The sequence below is a fragment of the Aptenodytes forsteri genome, unplaced genomic scaffold, assembly GCF_000699145.1.
Source record: "Aptenodytes forsteri isolate BGI_AS27 unplaced genomic scaffold, ASM69914v1 Scaffold264, whole genome shotgun sequence".
Classification (NCBI taxonomy): domain Eukaryota; kingdom Metazoa; phylum Chordata; class Aves; order Sphenisciformes; family Spheniscidae; genus Aptenodytes; species Aptenodytes forsteri.
Genome location: NW_008795936.1, coordinates 1,257,009 through 1,282,355, shown reverse-complemented (window position 1 = coordinate 1,282,355; position 25,347 = coordinate 1,257,009). Strand labels below are relative to the sequence as shown.

At 43.9% G+C, this 25,347-nt stretch overlaps 1 protein-coding gene across 2 annotated transcripts in view; it reads left to right on the top strand.

Annotated features, from left to right (window-relative positions):
- The window catches only part of COL6A3 (collagen type VI alpha 3 chain), a 64,866-nt gene that overhangs the window by 3,546 nt on the left and 35,973 nt on the right, over nucleotides 1-25,347 (top strand). The window contains exons 2-8 of one of the 2 annotated variants that reach the window (XM_019473623.1): nucleotides 5,377-5,523; nucleotides 6,441-7,058; nucleotides 10,903-11,505; nucleotides 15,626-16,228; nucleotides 19,082-19,681; nucleotides 20,990-21,556; nucleotides 24,265-24,885. In XM_019473623.1, the coding sequence (XP_019329168.1) occupies nucleotides 5,436-5,523; nucleotides 6,441-7,058; nucleotides 10,903-11,505; nucleotides 15,626-16,228; nucleotides 19,082-19,681; nucleotides 20,990-21,556; nucleotides 24,265-24,885 (3,700 nt within the window). In that variant the 5' untranslated portion in view covers nucleotides 5,377-5,435. Of the gene's footprint in view, nucleotides 1-5,376; nucleotides 5,524-6,440; nucleotides 7,059-10,902; nucleotides 11,506-15,625; nucleotides 16,229-19,081; nucleotides 19,682-20,989; nucleotides 21,557-24,264; nucleotides 24,886-25,347 lie in introns of those variants that run through there. The other variant, XM_019473622.1, reaches the window with a different exon arrangement.

The window sequence follows — 25,347 nt, the reverse complement described above, 5'->3', positions numbered from 1 at the left end:
TGGCTTCACTGCTGCCTCCAAGTGACATGCATATAGCAGAGAACAGCCAAGTCAAGGGGACTTCAGGCTGAGCAGTTTGGTTGGGAAACAGGGTGATGATGAGGCATGGGGAGATCCCCATGAAGCAAACACAGATGAAGGCAGAGGCCCCTTGGTTTTGACCCTGGCATCCCCATGGAGCAGGCTTTTAGAGGGCTCCGAGGATGCTCACAGCATTTCATCTCCCACACCATCTGTAGGACAATGTTTTACCTTCCTTCTGGTCCTGCCTGATCCCCTTGCAGAAAAGCTGTTGGGACCCAGGTGGAAATGCACATCTTTCTCCCAGTACAAGATGACCCACCCCACAATCAAAGGGAATTTAGGGCCACAATTGCTTTGCAGGCTTCTATTCAAGCTATTTTGGGGGGATGCGCCTGGGGCTGGGCAGGAAAGTTGGACCACATGTACTTTGGCTGAGGGCAGTGAGGTATCCCAAAGGTCCTTGGCTGTGCCAGCTAGCAAAGCTGCACAGGCTGCCCAAGGCCAAGCCCAAACCAGGCCATTTGTCCCCAGAAGAGCACATGAGTCATGGCTCTGCTTACTGTGGTTGCTTTGGGTCCTCTGTTCTTTCCCAAAGACTGCTCACCTCCCTGCAGCAACAGCACTGTCATGGGGAAGGAGAACTGATGGGAACAGATTTCACAAATAAATCACTAGTTTTGGATTTCCTGGTTATCACACCCCAAGAGTCAGTTCTGCCCAGCTCAGTCCTTTAGTCTTGAAGAAAAGCATCAGGCAACTACAAAACACTAGTACAGAAAACCCATCCGACAGCTTGACCTGTGCTATCCAATTGCTTTCTCTTATAGTCCAGCAAGATAGATAGCATCAGTGCTTGAAGCACTGCCCAGCTGGGAGTTCAGGTTTAAGAGGTATTTTGCAACAACATTAATTATTCCCTCTACCTGCCATAGCACCCATCCATATCTATGCATGACACACATCACATTTCTATTCACACCAAAGCCATAGATACTCCCCCTCCCTCTCAAAGCCAGCCAGCCCAGCTGAGAGGCACATGTAATGAATCAAAGTGATATGTAACAGCTGTAGTAATTTTTCTGTCTTTTATGTTTTGCTTTTTTAAGTGTACTCATCTGCTTTGCACTTTTACAGATTTTATTTTAACTACACTCTAGTGAAAAAACACACAAGTGAATGATTGCTTAGAAAGTGAATTTGAAACATCCACTCAAATAAAAAAATTATGTAAAATATCAGATTTTATGCACAGAAAAGTATGCAATAAGCAAAAAATAGCTGCTGGGAAAAATATTTAAGGAAATCACTTCATTGCGTTAGTGGTAGAAATGAGTGCCTTTTGAAAGCATTATTAGTAACAGATGTATATCTTCTGATGAAATGGAGGACATACCATAATATTAAGAGGTCACCACACACTATATAAACTCTAGACAGACATAAAAACTTCAGACTATTGAAAACTACATGAGTTAATCTTTTAGCACATGAATTAAGAGACTGGCTCCCCAGGTTTTGGTGCTAATTCTTAACAGTTCAGGAAAAAGCTTTCCTTTCCTAAAGGCACTCAGTAGTTAGGTTTTTCAGCATTTTTTCCCAGCTTGCAGTGGTTATATGAAAAGCTCCACAGGAACTTTCACCTCCCACTTTTCATTTAAAAAAAAAATATCCAGGATGAAATTGCCTTATTGAAAATAACAACAATCCAGGAGAATAAAGTTGCAAAACAGATACTTACCATAATGAAGAATTAAAACAAATTAGCATAAGTTCACATCCCTGGTTTTATCCTCCACCCCCTGCAAGCCAGTGCCGCCTCCAGCTTCTGTGACCAGTAGTAATTTGGGCCACAAAGCAAGGACACATTGAGCAAAGCAAGTTACTTGTTGTGCCTCACCGAGGCAATCCAAGCAAGACCTACCTCCAAGCAATAAAAAAATCACATCCTTTACTGTCTTAAACATACTTTGCTCACTGAGCCAGAGACTTAGTGTTGGCTCAGTCAAACCAGATCTGAGCAGAGTTTTGGTTCAACCCCCCAAAAAAATCACATTACCTCTACAAAAAAGCTGCTGTCTTTGCTTCTTCTCAAGGGCTATCCCCTACAGAAAGATCATCTCCTCACCTACCCCTTTCTGCAAGCACCCAACTCTTCCTCCTTTGCTAACAAAGGTGCTGTGGAAGGGGGAATATAAGGGAAAACCCTGATCAGGAACACCTGTGCTTAAATGCGCCTCTTTTTCCTTAAGTTGTCAGTCAGTCTCTAAGAGACATCAATCACCTCTTCCTGCAAAACTTTGCTGCTTCTTTCCTTCTAATAACTAATCTCAGGTCCTGTGATTTTAGGATGGTTTTGGGGAAGCATAATGCTAAAACTCATCTCTTGTTGATGAACAAGTCCCTCTGCTTTCATATAACTAAAAATACCATGATGGAGGTCACAGAGAAAGCTGGAAATAGATCTGGAGGCCACCTAAAGGCTAAAATGGAAAAGAAGGTGACTAAAAAGAACAACGAACTTATTATTTCTTGAAAAAGACATTGTATTTCCCAACTGGCCAGGGCAAATAAACGAAAGCTGAGCCTGAGTGTTGTTTTAATATACTGTAATATCCAGGTTTATCTCATGGTGCCCCAAGGGCTGACTCATGACTTTCAATTGTTTGGGTTTGCCAGGATGGAGGTACATAAAAAATAGCCGGTGGTTTCTCTGCCGCAAGGCTCTGGGGCTGAACCATGACCCAAAGGGACCTAATGGAGGTGGGCTCAGCCCCGATTCTCCCCCAGGCTCCCTGTTTGAACATGGGCAAGGCAGTTCTTCAAGAGGTTTCAAGCCATAGCAACCCTAAAGATGTAGGTGTAGATCCACCATTGAGTTTGGAAATCCCATTCAATGTAAAGCTCAGTTGCCCACCACTGTGGGACAGTCATGGGGGGTGTTGCAGGCAGGGGAGATTTCATAGCACCAGGGAGATTTGCTTTTCCCTTCTGCTGCGTTTCATGGCTGTAAACAGCCCCATAAGTCTCTCCGCAGCTGCTCAATGTTAAAATCAAAAAACCCTCAAACGTTTGCTTCGGTCCTGTGATTTATTAGCTGGCAAGACATTAATTTTCACTGGTTTATCTTGATGCTCTGTTCACCCCCAGCTGTTGCAACTGCAGAGGGATAGGATACCAGCAGCTAATAAACAGGATGGTAACATAACTTCCTGCGTTTCGGAAAAGAAATACTAGCACTCTTACGGCGTACATTATTTTAACGGGCTGTTTTTCCATAGCATGCATTTTATTTCACATTTTTCATTCATTGCTAGCAGCATTTTTACTCCCAATGGATGCTGCAAAGCAAGTCCATCTCAAAAAACTTGCAGCTCTTCCATAAACCTCTTCTGCCCAGAGGGGAGATGCTCTGGTGGGGTTGGATGGGTGGTTGTCACAAGCTCAGTGCTTTTTGCAAACCTCAGCTCTGGGACCTACAGACCTTTCTGTATTTGCGTGCTCAGGGGACGAACCCTGCCGTGACACCCATGGCTAATCCTGCACCCATGGGGAAGCAGAGCCCAGCTTTCCCCTCCCCACGTGTCCTTTGGGTGAAACTAGGTTTTCTGGGAGCAAGCTGTAAATTAGGGGCACGGTCCAGCACAGCAGGTTTGCTCCCACTGGAGGCACTGGGAGGTTTGGCTTGGACTCTGATAGCCGGGGGGATGGATGGGTGCCAGCTAACAAGGATGATTTTTTAGTCTCTTTATCAATGACAGCGATACCTCTGGGCTGCAGCAGCTGCCTCTATAAATCAAGGAGTTGCCAATACCAGGGAAGACTTGTCACGTCTTAATCAATGCTGCGTGCTAGCTGCTGGGTCTGGATGCCTATTAAATGTCTTTCCATCTGGTGCTATTATGATTATTATAGACAAATGTGGGGGGAAAAGTAGAGTCTAGCTTTTGCCTGAATCATGCTATATGGCATTCATAAATGCCGTCTGGAGCACACGGAAGAGCGAATGCTGCAAACCCCTTCTCCCAAGAAGGACCAGACCCCAACCCAGCTTTGACATGCAGGGAGCCAGTGGAAGTGTCAGGATTGCATCGGGTTTTGGGAAACTAGGTGGACGTTGTCCCCTCCTTTCCACTGAACCCCCCTCTGATAGCCCTGAGGAGTGTCTCTTCAGTGGAAGATGGATCAGCTGTGCAGATGTTTGTTTCCAAATTTTCCCTAATTCCCAGCACTTCGTTCTGTTTCCAGCTGTGCCAGTGATGGCCATCTGTGTAACTACCATGGCTTTCCTTAAAGAGCGGGTTAGTCTTCCCCCTAGCCCTCTTTGGCTCTTGTATTGGTCATAACTCTCTGGATTGATGGAGTTAGCAAGGATGGTAATAAAAAAATCGATTTTTTTTTTTTTTATGATGATCTGGTTAATAGCTTGATGTATTTGTATCACTTCTGGCTCATTTGAGTAATTGAGCTCCTTTTGGAGAATGAAAAGTATTAAAATCACTGCATTCCCTTTCAGGAGGATATTTTCTCAGTTAAGCAATCCTTGCTGGTTTCTGCTCTGTAGACTTGGAAATGAGGATTAAATAATAAATTGCCCATCTCTATGACAACAGATACACAGCTTTCCTGAAGGAGACATTGTTTCAGAAGGCTTGCCAGGTGGATCACAGATAAGAAAACTGCATAAATTATATTTTTGGCTCCAGCATGTAAAATATTATTCTTGGTGCTTTTCCAAAATGTGATCAGCCGGCGCAGGCTATTCTACTGCTGGGGCTGCGAGCTTGAGGGAGTCCAAGGGCTTTTTGCTGTACAGCCAGAACATGTGGCTCACTTGGGTCTGGAGTAATTAAATTTCCATTTATATGTTTGGGACAGCTGAAAAGGTGAGCTGAGGCAAAGAGGGATGTTCAGGGCAATTATTATTATGGTATTTGTAAAAAATAAAATAAGAAAGGGCAACAGCAAGAGGGAACATGTTGGCCAAGATGTTTCAGCTGGTCATCCATGGGTGAGGAGGATAAGAGAAAGGCCATCATATATTTTGAGGGTTGGTGGAAGAAACCTAGGCTGACCACTTTCCTATATATTAGGTATTACCTGGGACAGCATAGGCAAGAAGCAAGCCAGCTAAGTCCACAGGGATGATTAAATGCCAATTATGTGAGCGATGATTCCTCTTCCAAAGAAATGCTTGCTCTGAAGCAGACTTTGTCCAGCATTAATTTTTTTTTTCCTGCTGAAGTGCCACAAAAGCATTGCAAAATCACATGGTTTGGTTTTTCTATCTCGTCCCTCATCTGTGCCTGGCCAGCACTGCTGCTGTTTCTCACTCTCCCTGTTTTTCTCCCTTAGGTCTCACATTGGGTGCTTTGAAACAAAGAGAATAAAAGGAAAACTCAGATAAGACCAAAATGAGGAAACACCGACATTTGCCCTTTGAGGCAATGTTTTGCCTGCTACTCTCAGGCTTTTGCTCAGTTCGTGCCCAGCAGCAAGCAGGTAAGACCAGACTCCTTTACTCGACTTCACCCCCAAACAAACGTGCTGCTAGTTCGCACTGTTTGGTTTTCAATATGCATGTTGATGGTACATTGTGTTTTATCTTCTGCTCCTCAGCTCCCACTTGGCTGAGGGTCCTTTCGGACCCAGACCTTAGCCAACGCACACGGTGCCTTCCTGAGCATGTTGCTGGCCGGTGGTGTGCCTTTGAGGATGCTCTGCGGGGGATGGGGGTGCGGGTTGTGCACCCAGGGTGGCCCCAAGTGGGTTTTCTCCTGGGCAGAGCTGTTTTGCCCTCCTTGCATGTGTAGGAGGGCTTTTTGCAGTGAGAAGAGCACTGCTGCCGACCTGCAGAAAGGTTGTTTGGTTTTTTAAGAGCTGGTGCCTTTGGGACCAGAGCTGGTGTCACGAGGCGGGGTGTTAGCAGCTGGAAAAATATGGAAAACTCATGCCAGCACCCAGGCTGCTTAAACCAAGCAGCCCTTCCTTCCTCAAGCACCGCCGCAGAGCCAGCAAAGCCCTGCGTCAGCAAAAAATGTGCAGGAGACCATGGGCAGCTAGAAGCTGAGCATGCCTAAATTCACATGTGAAGCTGCAGGCATCTTTGTCTGGCTCAGGGCTGGTGTCCAAACCTGTGCGGCGAGGGTCTGGGAGGGGAGAATCATCTTGCCGCCTCCTCCCTGGGAAGGGTAGGTCGCATGCTGTCCCTTCCTGTCTCCCAACGCCTGCGGTGTCAGGGCGCTGATAGCTGCCTGGTTTTTCTCCAGTGCTTCTTGTTTTGTTGTGGGCAATAAGGGGAAGCTAAGCTTCACTTTCACCATGTGAAGGAGGCTGTCGGTCGTTTGGGTGAGGAGGAGGAGGAGGCATGCTTGCGCTGACCGATAGAAAATCCTAAACCCCCATCTGTTTTTTTAAAGCTGTCAAAACCGTTGCTGTGGCTGATATAATATTTCTAGTGGATTCCTCTTGGAGCATTGGGAAGGAACATTTCCAACTTGTTCGAGAGTTTCTGTATGATGTTGTAAAAGCTTTAGATGTGGGAGGAAATGATTTTCGCTTTGCCCTGGTCCAGTTCAGCGGAAACCCCCATACAGAGTTCCAGTTAAATACCTACCCCTCTACCCGAGACGTCCTGTCCCATATTGCCAACATGCCTTACATGGGGGGAGGCACCAAGACTGGAAAAGGATTAGAGTACCTAATCGAGAACCATCTCACTAAAGCTGCTGGAAGCAGAGCCAGTGAAGGCATCCCCCAGGTTATTATAGTTTTAACGGACGGACGATCCCAGGATGATGTGGCTCTGCCATCATCTGTCCTTAAATCGGCCCGTGTAAACATGTTTGCGGTCGGCGTGCAGGATGCAGTGGAAGGGGAGTTAAAGGAAATAGTGAGCGAACCCTTCGATATGCACCTTTTCAACCTAGAGAATTTTACTGCTCTCCACGGCATAGTTGGAGACTTAGTGGCAAGTGTCCGTTCATCCATGACTCCAGAAAAGGCTGGGGCCAAAGGACTGGTTAAAGACATCACAGGTAATGGCTGACTGCTGATGGCTCCCATCAGCATGGTATCTGCTGGCATTGCGCTGTTTAAAGCCTTTGTAGGGGCAAGACTGAGATGGACGTTCAGAGGTTTAAAAACAAAGGTTTGAAGCATGTGGCCCCGTGTTTGTAGCTATCGAGCATGCTGTTGTTTGCAGACCAAGCTGGCATCCCTGCCAGAGCTGCCAGGAGTTAGCGCAGGAGCCCTTGGATGGGCAGCGGCCCATTGTGGCCATCCTTTTGCACCCATGGCATGGAAATGCAAACATAGGGAGCTCTGCAGAGCTATTAAATTGCCCCATCCTATCCACTCCCAAGGCAGGCAAATAGGGGATGAACACACCAGCCGTGATGGTGTCTCTTTGAGGTCCTGACTGAAAACCCTCTGGAGACCGAGAAGGTCGCCGCTGGCTGCAGGGATACCATGCGGGATGTCCCCTTGCAGCTAGCGGGCGAGATAGGCAATGTGCTACTCCAGAAAGTCACATTCTTGGCTGAAGACAGCAAAAGTAGTTTGGTGGAGAACTTCTCTGCTGAAACCCCATCCCTGAGCTGGCCCTTAGCCTCTCTCCTCATCTGCTTGGAGAAGGTGTGTGTTGGAGAGTCCTTTTTGCAATGCCACTCAAATGCCTTCTTTACAAGCCGATGGCTTCTACTTGCCGGAGCACTGGACCCTTCCTGTAACCGAAACCTCTCTGCAAACCATGTTGGCTTCAACGGATCTGCGCTGACCGCAAGCTGGGGGCCCAATTTGCCTGGGAAAAAAAAAAGACAGTCTTCCTCCGTCCCTTCTCTGTTTATGAAATTTTAGCGTGGAAAGGGCCTTCTGAGCAGCTTTGTTGCATTTCAAAACAGAAGTCCCAGAGATCAAACCTTTCTTTTTATTCCTGAGACTCCATCTGAAGGTCAATAGCTTGTGGGGTGATGTAAGGCAACGGCAGTGTAATGAGGCAGTGTAACATTAATCCCCCTGTGTTGTCTTGCCTGATTAACCCTCACGCCAGCCCCACTGGGTGCTCTCCATCACTGCATGACACCGAGCAACACCAAAAGGCTGTGCTCACATGTATTTTTATCGTGCAAAGTGCTTGACAGGGCAAATATCCAGATCACGTGAAAGCCACAGGGAAGAAAAGCAGCTGTCCCAGAAACATGACATAAGGTTCGCCAATTCTAAGAAAATCATATCAATATATGTGGAAAATGAATGTTATACCCAACCTGCTGAGAGCACTGCAACAGCTGTTCAGCATCTTTGCCATGAAGGACCCCAGTGCTTCCCTGTTGAAATCAATAGGGGAATTGGTCTTTGGCTGCTGGCTGTCCTACTCTAGGGCATGTCAGCAGGTAACCCCATAGTACATAAACATCTGGATTCACAGACATTTCTTTAAAAGCTTTAAAGGCAAATTCCTACTTCATGTATATCATGCATGATAGTTCATTTCTACTCAAAGATCTTTTTTGCAAGCATTTCCTTCCCCCCATAACACAAATCTAAGCTAATCCTACTATTGTAGTTTTGCCCCTGTGTGACTTGCATGGGCCATCTACGGAGTATCATTAAACAGGGGGAAAAATGTTACAGGTCCTAAACATTGGATGACAATAGTGTGCAAAGCATGGTACGAGTAACTGTTTGCATAAGAATTTAAGAAGTCATTTATTCAGCTGCTAACTCCATGTAGCATTAAAATGTATAAAAATGCCATGGATGTTATGCTAGAAATGAGCCCTAGTATGAAACAGAAATGTAAAAAAAAACCCAGTCCCATAGTACTTCCAGTATAGAGTACCAAAGCTGTTGGTCTGTGGCAGTCCCCAGAGCTGACTAGCGTAAGTATGAAAGTCAGCCCCAAGTTTGCCCTGATGTATTTGTTAAATCTTAGCTGTCTGTCTCATCTGACCCTCCTTGCTTAGTCGTGTAACAAGCATGCTTTTATTTGTTCTCCAGCATCAGCTTGTTCCATAAATGTGCACTGAAGTACAAGGTTTTTTACAGTGATGACAAATTATCCAACGCATCTGTTTCATATCTATTTTCTCTCCTGTGGGAGCGACCCGTGCTGCTGTGATGACACACATTGGTGTCTGAAATCTCGTTCCTCAAAAAGATGTCCAGGGTATCTAAAGCAGTGCTGGGTACAACCGCTTTGAGATTTCCCTTTCATTTATGTGATGAAGTAGAATGTGTACATCCCAACTGAAAATGACACAGTAAAGACAACCCTAAGCACCCCTAAATTTCAACTCAGTGATGGAAAAATAAATCCTGGAGCCCTTTGCAATTCTGAACCACGTTGGCGTTCTCCAAGCCAACACTGGCTATTGAGTTGGCCCAGGGAAGCAATGATGCCCTGGAGACCTTCTCCTTTGTCACTGGAATTGCGGCATTATTTGAATCTCTTGGTGGCAATGTATGAAAACATTTACTAGAAAAACAACTAAACAGGCAAAAAAAAAAAAAAAAATTGACACCGCTGGTTAATAGCACAGACCGCAGGTTTATTCCTGGTCTTGCTAAACTACATGCCAGCTTTGCTACTGGTTTCACCTTCAGCTTTCAAAAGTTGAGAGCTGGGTGGGATTTCCAAATAATGCTTGTCATTCATTTGCAAATAGTCTGAAATTTGATTTCTTGACAAGATTGGAGAGTAATAGCATGGAAACATCTGAGCATGCTTTGGGGTCTTCTTCCCCCCCTTTTTGCAAGCATACGGCTCTTGGTGATGTTGATGGTAAAATTAGTTGAGCAAAAGGAGTAAGAGCAGATACCAGGGCATTTTGGGTCTGCTTTGGTAAGTCTCACAGCAAAAATGCTTCCCCCTCAACAGCCATGTTCATGCCATATAGAAGTTTTGTTTGGTGTATGTATATTCTCAGCAGATGCTTGCGATCATCTGGGTATAGTCACAACACATAGAGTTGGATAATTGTGTCATGACTGATTTCATCACCCTGTTTTAACCTGATTCTGCATTCCTTGATTGAATACCCAGAGTCCATATGAAAAATACAGACCAGACCTCTCTATCGATAATCAATGCATCTTTGTGCAAAATAATTAAAGTAAGACAATTTTTACGTGGCATGGGTTGACAATTGTGCGGGTTAGCTTGCTGTACAAATACCATCGTGTGTATGCTGGCAGCTGGTAAAGAGTTACAGTGCAAGAATAATAACCAAAACATTTTCAGTTGTTTCTAACAAATGCATTTCAAATAATAATCCTTCATGGTGGGAGAAGCCAATATATTCAGCTGCTGTTTTTAACCAGAAAAAGAGCAGAATTGCAACAGAGAGGCTGAAACTTTTCAAGCATCCAGGAAATGGTGGCTTTTTTCTTCAAAAAAAAAAAAAAAAGAAAAAGAGACTGCAATGAGGAAAACCTCCTATGAATATTACTGTCCTCACCTGCTATCTTCAGGGTGAATTACCACCAAAATCCACCTTTTTCTTTTGGCTCTGTCTAAATATTTGGACAGTACTGGCCACTGATGGAATGGATCTAGATATCCAAAAATTATATTTTGCCAAGTTTTCTTCTCGCGTGCCAATAATGCTGACCCCTGTGTAACTGCAACCACCGGCTCAGGTTGTGTCTGCTCGAGCCATCTCTTGATGGGTAGCGGATGCTACTGGGATGGGGCTGGGAGCTCGTATTCAATCAGAATGCAGAACTAAGAGGCAAACATCACCTCCTCAGTGAACATGTGTTTTGTTTTCTCATTTTCGTGTTTCTTACTGGTTTTCCAAGAAACATGTCAGAACACTGTACAACTGCATGTAATCACTCATTTTAATGCTTTCACCTTTTGCATTTCTTTTTTTAAAGCTCAAGAGTCCGCTGACCTTATTTTCCTTATTGACGGATCAAACAACATCGGAAGTGTCAATTTTCAAGCCATACGTGATTTCCTTGTAAATTTGATTGAAAGCCTCAGAGTTGGAGCTCAGCAAATACACATTGGGGTGGTGCAGTATAGTGATCAACCCAGAACCGAGTTCGCTTTGAACAGCTACTCCACAAAAGCGGATGTTCTGGATGCCGTGAAGGCACTTAGTTTCCGCGGTGGCGAGGAAGCGAACACCGGTGCGGCACTGGAGTTTGTGGTGGAGAACCTCTTCACCCAGGCGGGAGGCAGCAGGATAGAGGAAGCGGTGCCTCAGATTTTAGTGCTGATAAGTGGTGGAGAGTCTAGTGATGATATCCGAGAGGGCTTGTTAGCGGTGAAGCAAGCTAGTATATTTTCATTTAGCATTGGGGTCCTGAATGCTGACAGTGCAGAGCTGCAGCAGATTGCTACTGATGGAAGCTTCGCATTTACTGCCCTGGATATCCGTAACCTTGATGCTCTTCGAGAATTATTACTGCCCAACATTGTTGGAGTGGCCCAAAGACTCATTTTGTTAGAGGCCCCAACCATTGTGACTGAAGGTATGTATGCCTTTCTAGACTGTTGCATTTCGATGAATCGATGAATGAATGAGGTTTTGCACGCTTTAAAAACATTTTTTTTTTAATTTAAATTTTTTATTTTTGCAATGCATCTCTCTGGTCTGGTTATGGAGAAACAATGGGAAAGACAAATAGTCCTGCGGCTAATGTGCAGAAACTCATTTGCCCAGTGTGTTATCTTTTGAAAACTGTGAGGTTTTGTGTCGATAACTGGCATGGCATGGGGTTTTGAAGGTCACAAGCAGAGTATAAAAAAGCTCATATAATCCTTATCGGGATATCTAAGCACCCCGGGGGTAAATACTGTAGCACTGTCAATTCTGAAAACATTTATGTCACATAAGCTTACATTGTATGTCAGTTGAAAGTGTCATGAGAATGAAATTTGACTAGGAAAACTAACAGGGATGTTAAATGGATCTGTCACAGAGTTGAAGTTATCAGCTTGCTAAAACAGTAAAATTCTGTACCTCATTGAAACTGTGCACTATCCTTGGGAAAAGAGTGAAACTCCTGTGTTGTTGAACTTAAAAGCAAAACAGCCGTTAGTTCTTCTGAAGTGAAATCCTTACCTTGCTGATATATATTTCCCTTCAATCCATAAGGTGAGAAAGTTTACAGCTTTCCATGAGGCCATGGGAAATGAAAATGTAGGTGGCAATATTCCACTTAGGTCACTTTGTCACTCTTAAGTCCCCATTGACATTATTTGTGGACTAGCATTAGCTTGGGTGCAGTAGAATAGTGAATATCTGGTGATACTCACTGTAGGTGATTAAGAGTTTCTCACCCTACGGTTTTATGACTAAGTTAAATTTACTGATAGAGAGGCTTTATGAAAGACACAATATGTTGTATTTCAGAGGCCTCTGGAAAGGGCCAGGCTGGAGCTGCTGCACTTAATTACCAGGACGCTTAATGCAAACAAAACTTTTGGCATTCAAGTGCCAGTCTGGCATTCTGTACATACCGTTCAACTCATGATGTATGTTGACATATAAAACTGCATTCCAGATGTCTTTGCTGATGCTGATCTATGTTTAAACATGATTGCTATCCTGTGGCTCAAATCAAAGGGAGGAATTTGCCTAAAAGATCATTTTATGACCTTGCCTTGATTATTCCAGGAAAGAACATAAAGAACTTTTGCTTGTAGCACCCCACAAAAACCGTATTTAGCTAAATAAGCTGAAGTCTGCATGTCTGGCTAAAATGTGCATGCCAGGACCCATGCAAGTCAATGGAAAACCTCTCTTTCTGCCCCTCTGATTTTTAACAGTTTGAATGGCAAGTTTAAAAATGTTGGTACGTTTGGTTTCATCTGCATTTGCATATTTTTCACTTAAAATGCCAGCTCATTTGCAGAAGGTACTACAGTAGCATCAGCCTGTGCAATTACATATAGATGGATATGCTAAATGGAGAAGTGGGTATTTTCAAAGGAGCTTTAGAGAATTTCCTTTCCCTAGCATCCATGGAAATTAATTTTGACTGGTCTGCTTGATTTACATCAGTGCCTTAGAAGTCTGCAGCATAAAGCACGGGTTTGGGAGACGCACTGCAGCCCGAAAGGGATGCCAAACCCATTGAGGTGCCAAGCATTCCTGTGAAATACTGAAGTCACCTCACTTCATTTTAGCACTCCAGCTGTACGCTAGTCTTCCTGGGATGAATGGGTGTCTCAAAGTGCCTTTCTGCCTCTCTTCTCCCCTCTCCTTTAGCTAGTTGGGGAGCCTGGATGATTAAATTAGATGAGCTGCTTCACCAAAGATAGCTGAGATGGCAATGAGGGAACTATGCAGGGCTGGGTTCAATGCTGACACCCTCCAACATTCCCAACTTTTAGAGTCAAAGATATAATGCTTTGATCCCAAATCCTTTGAACTTCCTGGGAGACTTGTCATCAGCTTTACTGGGCTCTGGATCAGACCCTATAAGATGTGTACAGCCTTGCCTAAATGCTTTTGCTTTAATTGTGTCCGTTGAAATTAGCACAGTGTTTCTTCCTGTGGGTTTTGGTTTCGGTTCTTGCATTCCTCTTCTCTAAGGAAACATACTGCAGGATTTGAGAGCTGCAAGTGGAATGAGTAGCGGAGGGAGCTATTCCTTCCCAGCCTCCCTCATCTTTGCAAAGCCCCTTTGATGTTTCCCACAAACTTCTATATAAAGTCAAAAGTTTCCAGGGTCTCCATTTTTGGGTATCTAGCTGCTGACAAACTAAGGAAGCGCTTTGGACATCTCTCCTGGGTGACACAAAGCCAGAGATTTCAGCCCTTGTTATCCATTTGGAAAGTTTCCTGTTTTCAGCTGTCTCCTCCATGGAGTAACTGATAAGGTAAAAAAAACTGTCTGGGGGGATGAATGCTGGAAATCATGGCTCTGGGAAAAGGATCATTTAAACGAATTCTTGTTGCTTTTTGAGTAGCTCTGTTTTGACAGCCTGGGCAGTCAACTGCAAGCCACCAGCAGCTCATGTGAGGCTGTGGCTCGGGGAGGGTACCACCACATTCACTTCGTGCAGGTTCTCATCATTTTGTGTCCCACAGCACCATGGTGGACTATTTTAAGCTTCAAATTTTGACAATCAGTCCTTAATCAAAAAATTTCCAGCAAGACTTGCTGGTGGAGGCAGGTCTCTTGGGGTCCAAGGGCAGAGGGGGCAGCTGAGTTGCAGATGGCATCTCCAGCTCTAAATCACTCCTTGGGGTAGCCCAATCTCATGGCACTCACCCGTAATAAGAAACCTGACAGAGACCAGCCTTTGGGAGCACTGCTTTCCGTGGCCAGGTGGTGTCCAGCCAAGGAGGACTGCAGCCAAAGCTTTGTTCTTTGTTCAAACCCAAAGTAAATAGCCTCCACGCAGAGGAGCCCTGATGGGCCGAAGGGCTGCCCTTTTCCATCCAGGCAGGACAAGAGAGTGTTTGCTACCACTTGCCCTGAGGGGTGTGAGGTCTTGACGATGCTGGATCTCCTCTTCTCCCAGGCTGTGCACTGGGTGTAGCAGTGAGCCTGGGAGGTGATAGACCTGCCATCTTGAATATTGACCCCATCTCAGGAGCTCTTAGGTGGGCAGGCGATTTAAGGATACCCCAAGTCCAATGTAATGCAATGATCCATAATGCTCTAGCGTAACTTGGAAGCACTACAAGGTTTCCTTTTTCACTTCAATGGCATGAAATCAGAGAGGTGATGATGTGAGTGGGGTTGTCTAAAAGATGGTGTTAAGATTATCTCCCATGATGATCATGTATAATGCTTTTGTCATAATGGTATTGGTTTTGTTAATATTTACTGTTTTTTCATGTACATTTGCTGTATTAAATATGATGATGCTTTGGTTCCAATGCCACACAACAGGTTTTTTTTCCTCCCTAACTATCTTCCTTCAAACTTAGCCAGGGAACTGGAAAGCTAATTGTGCTCTTTCTGTGTCCTATGCCATCGTCAATAATAAAGTTTCAGAGATTACAACCTAGGGGAGCCGTTTTGTTAAAGACATGGCAACCAGAATATAATTCAGCTCTTCCATGACTGGGCTAGCTGTGCCAAGAAAAATCGTAACTTGTTTTTGTTAGATAAGGAGTAAGATGTAGGATGTGAAGACCCAAAGTCCAGGTATGTTGAGCAAGTGGAGACTGTTCTTTACTTGTGTCATTGCTCTTGGGAACCTAATGCTTCTGAGACCAAACCACGCTCTGGCATGATTCAGATGGCTCCACTGCAGATAAAGGGAGCATCACCTGCTTATTTTATCTCATGTGCCAGCTGAGCACCAAGCTTTCTCCTGACTGTTTGCCTTTCTTGTTTTGACATGGATATGCATTTTAATATTAAGTTTTATAAACAATGCAATTCTTGCAACTCTTCAACTCTTCTGTGTTTTAGAAAGGGGAAACATTCAATCAGATTTCTTGTTAGCCCTCTGCTAGAACCTAAAAAATAATTCTGTTTTGAAAGCAAGACCCTTTTAAAGGTGTTGAGAGTAACAGTACTTCAAGCAAACAAGAAGTCCTAAACGTTGCTGAACTGTTGATGTAGAATTGATGCGCAGAGTGTGGTGAAGGCTCCTGCTGACACTATGTTCATGTGTTACTTGCAGTTATTGAAGTGAACAAGAAGGATATAGTCTTCCTGATAGATGGCTCAACTGCTTTGGGGACTGGCCCCTTTAACGTAATTCGTGATTTCGTTGCCAAAATTGTCCAAAGGCTGGAGGTTGGACCCGACCTGATCCAAGTCGCGGTGGCACAGTACGCAGACACTGTGAAGCCAGAGTTTTATTTTAACACCCACCAAAGCAGAAAGGATGTGATGGCTAACGTGAAGAGAATGAAGCTCATGGGTGGTACAGCACTCAACACTGGCTCGGCACTGGACTTTGTGAGGAACAACTTCTTCACCAGTGCTGCCGGGTGCAGGATGGAGGAAGGGGTGCTTCCCATGCTGGTGCTCATCACTGGCGGTAAGTCCAGGGATGCCGTTGACCAAGCTGCGGCAGAGATGAAAAGGAACCGGATAGTGATCCTTGCCATTGGGTCGAGAAACGCTGACCTGGCAGAACTTCAAGAAATTGCCCATGAGAGAGATTTTGTGTTCAACCCAAATGACTTCCGTGTTCAGTTCATGCAAACCATTCTTCCTGAAGTGCTGTCGCCTATCCGGACACTCTCTGGAGGACTGATTATCCAAGAACCACCATCAGGTAATTAATTACCTTTTTCTAATTAAGGAGATATGGTTTATATGTTTGTCAACTCATATTCTAGGACATGTAGAGATAAGCGGGAAAAAAGCATCAAGCATATGTTTCAGCATAGCTATATGTTGTCTCTTTGATTTGCAAAATGTGCATGAACAGATTGGTGAATTTGGTAGCATGGTTGTTGTTACAGGTTTGTCATTCCTCCCTGGAGATTTTTGTCCCATTCCATATTTGTCACCAACATTTAAAGGACTGGACGTGGAAGATGTGCTTTACTAGTTAGGTACTGAAATTGTTCAGTGGAGGCTTTTTCTCTCACTTAGGGTTTGTGTAACCTATGAACAGGACACACTGTGAATGTTATAATCTCTTCCCCAGTTTGAAAATCATCTGTAGTGGATATTTGCTCAAGAAAGCTTAAAAGTTTCTCCTGAGTGTAAAGAAAATAAGCAAGTTTGTTCATGGAAATGTTCAGAGAAAGCTAGGTGTTGGACTGAAACTCACCCTTTAAGAACATACTTAGAGTTTTCTTATCATTTACTCAGCCTAAGCCCTAAGAGACATACGAGACTATTGCGGCGTTGATTTTAATTTAACCTGTTTAGATGATGATCCAAAGCCCCGTGAAACCAGTGGATTCTTTTTACTTGGTCTTGCCATTGACATCAGTAGACTTTGGAAGCAATCCGATCGCTAGAGTCATGTCTTTTGAGGCAGATTCCCCTGCATTTCAAGAGGTGTTCTAGCAGCATAGATTTTATACCAAATTTCTCAGGATTTCTTCCCGATAGAGATGCTTGAGGTTGAGTTAATGTTGCGCTAGATCATATTTGAACCTTGCATTTCTGTCTCATGGCATATAAACATTAGAAAAACAGGACTTCTTCCAGCTCCCAGTAAGGTCAACAGTGAGGTTCCCATTGGCTTAAGTGGGTGTCAAACCATGTCCATATTTTTTCTAGTTTCTCCAAGTAATTTAAAATTGTAAACCACAGTGCAAAAGAAACTCAGTTTTTGGAAAGGGTCCTTAAAGAATTAAAGCCTATGACTAATTTACATGAAAAGCAGACATTTTAAAATCAGTTTGCCAATACTTGTCCTTAATTAAGATGAATATCACGAGACTTATAATTTAATAAGCTTTTTTTCAGAATGTGTTTCCTGCTAATACAGTTTTGCATGGCTATACACCAAACCTGACATTTTTATTTTTCAATGTAAATTAAAAATGTTCCTATACTTCCATGTTCTTTAAAGCTCATTCACGCAGCTTCTCTTTTTTTCCAGTCCTTTTGCTCTAGTGTACTCACAGCTATTCACGTATACAATAAGCAAGCAATCATATCCTACTCCATAAAATTACTATTATTAGTAACATAACTGATTTTGACACGGGGCAGTCTGTTACAGTTCAACTACATATTGTCTCACCCTGGGTCTTGAATGGCACTTTTCTGGGAAAAATTAAAAATACAGAAAGCCAAGGCAATCTGTAAAATCTGAGAGCAATGCCTGTACTCCGAAGAACCTTTTTCTCCCTTTCGGTTTTAATATCTCAGTATTTATATATTTTATATATAGGACAGCAAGCTTACAGGGACAAGGCAAGCTAGAGAGTTGGATGAATATAGCCATATACCCATAGGTAAATGCTTTAAACAGAAAGATAATGAACAGAATTAACAATGGGCATAAATATATTCTCAGATAACTTATTTGGAGGAAGGTATCCGGGGGGGATGCATTGGATGAGCCCACTCATCAGTTCTCTGAGATCTTATTTAAAGTTTCAGCATTTTGGTCTGTCGTCTGGACATGACGCGTTTAGAGCAAAAAGCACAGGCGGATGATCTTGTCGTGTCTTTGGGGTGATGTTGCAGATCTGTGTCTTGGGGATCAGATGCTGAGAGACAGCTCAGGAAGGATTTAACCTTAAAAAAGGAGCCGAGAACTGGCTGGTTACTGCCAAAAGTGGGAAATTTCTCCCCCTTCAACAGCCCACAAAATGGATGTCTATAACTGCAGACATCAAAATACAGTTTTCTGCATCAAATGCAGACATCAAAAAGGCAGGTGTCTCAGGCAGGTGTCTCAGGCAGCCGTTGCAGCCTTGTCTGGACCAGCTTTTCTAAGCCTATTAGTAAAAGCTATTTTTAATACCCACTCAAAACACCAACCAAATTGGTTACTTGCCAGAAGTGTTTTCCCATGCAAGTGGAGCCTAACTGCACCACAGGCCAGCTGCTGCTGGCTGTGCAGCATGACCATGAAAATCACTGCAGAGCAGGACATGGTTCTCTACACCTAGGGATGCATGGGAGCACGTCCGTGGAACGGGGGATTGCTTAATAAGGGAGTGATAGCATTGGGTGTCAAAGCACACTTTAGGTGCCAGAAAGCAGAAATGTTCCCTAAAGCTTCATTGGAAAGCCCCAGGTAAATGCGTGGTGACTTGCAGATAAGCAAGGTGTCTGTAGGCGTAATTCGGTGTTGCTCCACCAAAATCAATGAAGCTGCCTTTTACCAGCTAAGGATCTGTCCCAGAGCATGCAACTCTGGCATTAGCAGCCGTTGAAAACATCTGCCATGACAGAGGCTGAGCCCTGTTGATAAACCTGACTTTTAAAAGACTTTTCAATACAAGTCAGAAACCTCCCATGCCCCATTAAGTAATTTCCAGTAAGGTCCTTGTTATTTCTGTGCTGATCACACTCTTTCTCTTCTCTTTTTCTCTCCCCTTCCTCCTAACAAGGTTTACATGCGTGTACAGCATATGCTGTATGCACACATGAAAAAAAAATTCTATTTTTGTTTTCTGTGATGTCTCATGTTATTTTCTGTGCTCTACTGCAGTTCAAGTAACCAAAAGGGATATCATCTTTCTTTTGGATGGATCACTCAACGTCGGAAATGCCAACTTCCCCTTTGTGCGTGACTTTGTTGCCACCCTAGTTAACTACCTTGATGTCGGCAGTGACAAAATCCGAGTTGGCTTAGTGCAATTTAGTGACACTCCTAAAACCGAGTTCTTTCTATACTCGTACCAAACCAAATCAGACATAATTCAACGTATGGGGCAGCTGAGGCCCAAGGGGGGGTCAGTGCTGAACACTGGCTCTGCACTGAACTTTGTGCTTTCGAATCACTTCACGGAAGCTGGTGGGAGCAGAATAAATGAACAAGTGCCTCAGGTCCTAGTCCTGGTGACGGCAGGGAGGTCTGCTGATCCCTTCTTGCAAGTTTCCAATGAATTAGCTCGGGCTGGAGTGCTGACTTTTGCTGTTGGAGTTAGGAGTGCGGATAAGGCAGAACTTGAACAGATTGCCTTTAATCCAAGAATGGTATATTTTATGGATGATTTCAGTGCTCTGGCAGCTTTACCCCAGGAGTTAAATAAGCCTATAACAACATATGTTAGTGGAGGTGTGGAAGAGGTTCCACTCGCCCCAACAGGTAATACCTACCTTCCTTCATGTTGACTGCATAAAGTTAATCTTGTTTCTCTTGACTGTTTGTTCCCAATGTACAGCTTCACATCCGTCCAAGGCCCTGAGTCATCAAAGCGGTTAGGGCTGTGCTTAACCATCAATACGTGGCTTGACACTGGCAGCTCTTAATTTTGTTCAAGTAATTGTTAGCACACTTTAAAGACAGCACAATTTTAAGTCTTTTGGCAGGTCAGGACCAAAAGAGGATCTGAGTGAGTCTATGCCCACCAGTCACTTACTCAGGTGTTCCCTTTCTGTTGTCGTAATAATGTCACAACCTGTAAATGCATTGTCTGCACTAGCTCAGGCAATGGGAGCATGCACTTTTGTCCACAAGGAGTGGTATGGAAGTGTTAAAATCATGCCAAAGACCACAGAGGATCAGAGGTCTAGTCAGGTACAGGTGGCCGAATCCTTCCCCAGAGCCACTTTGTCAAAGTGCTGTTATCAAGCTGTCACAGAGGGGCTGAATTTGACTTCAGGTATTCAAAGTTATCCAATCCAAAAGCTGTTGGCAAGTTTAACCCTTTTTAAACAGGTATTTGCTCACTAATTCCCTTATTGTGGATATGTGCAGATGAAGACATAAGAACAGGAATGTTTAGTATGGAAAGGAGACCATCAAGATTAATATGAAAGATGTTAAGACACACAGATATGAGATGTTTGTTTTTGCCTTGGATATTCAATGAGATTAAAAGGGCATCAAATGGAAACAGGTAAAAGGCTTTTTCTCCTCCCAAAGGCATAACTCGCCTATGGATTTAGATGCTCCTTGTGATGCAGCTAAGAGAAGTACTTTAAGAGAATACAGAAAATGCTTTGTGTGTGTATGTATGTATGAATTAATGTCTATTTCTTATCTATTGAGCCTTTAAATAGAAAAAAAACCAACGAACCCTCTACTGCTGTTGTACTTCATGTCTGTATTGTCAGCACATTGCTAGACCACAAACATCACTGGCCTAATCTGAAACAGCCAATTTATGACACAACTGATATGATGTGATACAATATATGATATGACTATCTGGTGCCTGAATTTATTGAGTCTTAGGATAGAGGTGTCCTTGCTTCCCCTTCTTCCTCAGATAAATAAGTCAAAGGTACTGTTTAGTCCTGTAGCCTTTGAATACTTTGGTAAATGAAAATCAATTGCTTTGCATATTGAAACCCATCTAATTTGCAGAGAAGTTTCTAGGATGACGTTTAAGAAGAAAAATGCCTTCATATCTTTTTTTTCCCCTCTTTTCATTTTGTGAATTTATTCTAGAAAGCAAGAAAGATATTTTATTCCTGATTGATGGCTCAGCCAACCTCTTGGGTAGCTTTCCTGCTGTCCGGGACTTTGTACACAAAGTCATTTCTGACCTGAACTTGGGTCCTGATGCCACACGAGTAGCTGTAGCTCAATTCAGTGACACCATCCAAGTTGAATTTGACTTTGCCGAACTCCCATCTAAGCAAGACATGCTTCTCAAAGTGAAAAGGATGAAGATAAAAACCGGGAAGCAGCTGAACATTGGAGCTGCGCTAGATGAAGCTATAAGGAGGCTGTTTGTGAAGGAAGCTGGAAGCAGGATCGAAGAAGGGGTTCCTCAGTTTTTGGTCCTCCTTGCTGCTGGGAGATCAACCGATGATGTGGAGCAACCGTCAGATGCTCTGAAGCAAGCTGGAGTTGTGACCTTTGCTATCAAAGCCAAAAATGCTGACCCTGTAGAGCTAGAAAGGATTGTTTACGCCCCGCAATTCATTCTGAATGTCGACTCCCTCCCTCGGATTTCAGAGCTTCAGCCAAACATAGTCAACCTGTTGAAAACTATCCAGCTTCAGCCAACAGGTACAGGGACCCCCGGGATTTCCAAAAGGCGGAAAGACACCACTTACATGCCCCCCTCAATTTGGTAACAGGGGCAATTGGGTCTGGTGATGTTTAAAACGATTATGTAGAAACTGCTACTGTACTTGGATTTTCCTCTGGTCAGACCCTGATCCAGCAAAGCATTAAAGTCCAAACTGAATTTTAAAGATGAGTAAGGAAAAAGCTTTTTGTTTGGCTGCAAGAGCTGCAGTAGGTGCTGTTACCAGTGTGTAAAACATGGTACAAACCTGAAATAACAGAGAGTCGTTGCCCCAGAGATCTTGCATAAATTGATGTGCAATGCTGGGCAAGGGCTAGAAGAAGCAAATAAAGGCTTGTCTCGATTTCTCTTTCCATCCTCCCTTTTCTGGAGGAGTGGTAGGGAGTAAGGAGCACTGCAGCGTGCTGGATTCACTCTTACTCCGTTATTTCTTACGGCATATGACGGCAGTTTCTACATTTTGTACCTACGCACCAACAAATTAGATGGTCTTGACTCAGTTACCATTACAAGCTCAGCAGATGAGTATGGATTAATTGAAGAATAAAAAAAAAATCATAAAAAGAATCACACGGCCACAATTATAAATTCACACTGTGGTACTGGAAATTATGCATTTCCAGCTGTGTGATTTCCTGAGGCAGCCCTAATTTGAGAATTAACCTGTCTCCCAACAGCAGGTGGGGACAAGGAAAAGTGTAATAACATCCACGTCATCTCTCCGTAAAAGTCCTGGGCAGATGGACTTAGAATCATAGAAACATAAAAAAGAAATAGGGCTGGAAGGGATCTCAGGGTGCCACCTGCTACATACCCCTGTCCCCAACAGGCTCTTCTTGTCCAGAACCAGCTGACATTGGTCTAATCTGTTCTGAAAACCCTCCAGTGGAGGAGATTTCCCAGCCTCCATAATCAATCTATTCAATTGTTTTTATCCGTATCAGTAGATACTTTTCCTTAATGTCAAACCTCTGCCTTCATAGTCATAGTTTAAGCCTTTTACATCTCCTTCAACTCAAGAAGGATACAGATGTCAGCTCATTCCCGTGTTTCATGTGACAGCCTTTCATTTACTTTAAGCTTGCCATGTATGTCTTTTCTCGGTCCTTGTGTCACCAGCTGTGTATCCAGCTCATTAAATCTTTCTTTGTAGGTCTTGTAGGTTTTCTACCTTTTTACCCTTGTCTCTCCAACGTCAGCCTGCTCCAAATGACCAGAACGTAACAATGGTGTCCCCTGGTGATCTCCTACCCCATCATTTCCATGCGGAGTCATTGCCCTTCCCATATTTGTGCAGCTTCTGCCTCAACATAAACTAGTGCAACTAGTGCTCTTGAATTGCATCCTCCCTTTTCAAACCACTTCTGTCTTGTTGAGATCATTTTGAATCCCTTTGACCACCAAGTACTGTGAATAATTGTGCTAATTGCTCACAAATAGCTGCATCCACCTACTTTTTCTAGTATTCTTGGCTAAAAGAGAGCCACCTCATAAGAGTACCCATGTTATTTTCCTCTTTATCTGCTATCCAGAGACTTTTGCTAGGAGTTTCTTCCCCTGCTCCTGAACTTTAGAGGAAGTGTGTGAAGCAGGGATACACCAGGCAATGTCTGCTCCCTCTTCCTACCTGTATTGCTCAACACAAGCTATATTAATATTCCAGTCCAATTCATTAACCCACCAAGTTTCCAACATTCCTCTTAAATAATAAACTTGATTTGAAGTTTGCCTTAAGACTTCAACTGCCCTTGTTAACTCTTTATACATCTAGCATTCATAAGCAGATATTTTAAGATTTTCTTCAGAGACACAGATCATGCTTCTGCTTGTCCCACTTGACCCTGCTATAAACAAGCCAATGGCACTTTTGGAGATGCTATCCATCAGTTGCTGTGTTTGAGACACAGTGATGTTTTCTGCTTGGCTGAGCCAAAGCTTTGCAATTCTGTAGTCAATAGCAGAACGCGTCAACAGTTCTCTGACCTTTGACATTTCACGGTCTTGTTTTTTTTTTTTTTAAAAAGAATGTTTAGTCACAATCAACATATTTTTGTGCTTCAAGTTAGTAAAAAAAAAAAAAAATCAGTGTCTAGCATTTTAGAAAAGCATTTCAGCATTTTAAGTTGGATGTCCTTTCCAGCAAATTCTTATTTTATCTGAGCATGTGCAGGATTATTTGTTTCTAAGTTCAGTGATGCCTCAGAAAAGCTTTTCTCTCCCTCTCTTCACCGGATCCCTGTGGGCACCCTCTCTGCAGTATGTTGTTTCATCCAGAAACTCAGTTTCCTCTGGGAGCAAAAGATCCCTAATGCCCCAGACTCCTGCTGCATATTGCAAAACCATGTGCCAGCTTCCTAGCCCCCTTGGGAGCAGACAGCTTCTCCCAGCCTCAGGTAGGAGATGGCACCTGGAGTCCCTTGGCACCCTATTTCCTATGGGTCTATGATTCTATGACTCGGTGGGTAAGGCACGGCACACGTTGCACTGTGGTTTCCACCAACTTCCACCCATCTGCCTCTTCGCCAGGGATTGCATCCAATGGCAAAGGAACCAAACCACCCGTCCTGACACCTCGCTTTCCCCTCCCTGAGCTTTTGTACTCCTTTGGTTCAATGTATGCGGAGAATAATAATCACTGCAAAGAGAATCTCACTTATTCCCCCCTTCCCTTACATGTCTCAAACAGTAGTTGAGAGAGGTGAGAAGAAGGATGTGGTGTTTCTAATTGATGGCTCGGATGGTGTCAGAAGAGGTTTCCCTCTACTGAAGACCTTTGTCCAAAGAGTTGTTGAAAGCCTGGATATCGGTCGTGACAAGGTCCGTGTCGCCGTCGCACAGTACAGCAACGTCATACAACCTGAGTTCTTACTTGACACCCACGAAGACAAAGCAGATCTCATCAGTGCCATCCAGGAGCTGAAGGTTATGGGAGGATCTCCTCTGAACACTGGAGCAGCCCTCGACTATCTCATCAAGAATGTGTTCACGGTGTCGAGCGGCAGCAGGATAGCAGAGGGCGTCCCGCAGTTCCTGATTCTGCTGACCGCTGACCGGTCCCAGGATGATGTGAGGAGGCCCTCAGTGGTCCTGAAGACGAGTGGCACGGTGCCCTTTGGCATCGGGATTGGAAATGCCGACCTCACAGAACTGCAGACGATTTCCTTCCTCCCAGATTTTGCTATCTCTGTGCCTGACTTCAGCCAGCTGGATACAGTGCAGCAGGTCGTCTCGAACAGAGTCATCCGACTGACCAAGAAAGAGATAGAGTCACTTGCCCCTGATCTGGTTTTTACATCACCCAGCCCAGGTGAGAAGATGTTTGTGTCTGCACCAAGAGCCAGCGGCAAAATATGATGTTTAGCAACATCATGGTTGCAACACAAACTGAGAAAAACAAAGATGGTCACAGCTAAGACTCCAAGTCCATCTTGGTCTCACTGTTGATGTACTTAGGGTTGGCAGGAGCTGTGTAATTAAGCTGAGCCACCTTTAAGCCCAGTCCCTCAAGGTGATCCATGTTGTATCCACATGGAAAACCCACAAAGTGAATGCTATGACCTTAATCTTATTTTAAGTTGGTGGATTTTTAAGTCCATGCTATTCCTCCTGGAATGGAAATTGCGTCATTTAGATGCTACAGGGACGCCTTCACACCACTATAAATCAAGGTCAGCTTTCTGCTAAATGTAAGACCTGCTGATGTAGCTTACATTTTCCACACTCATTCACTGGGGGAAGGGAAACTGGAAGCGGGCGTCAGGAAAAGGAT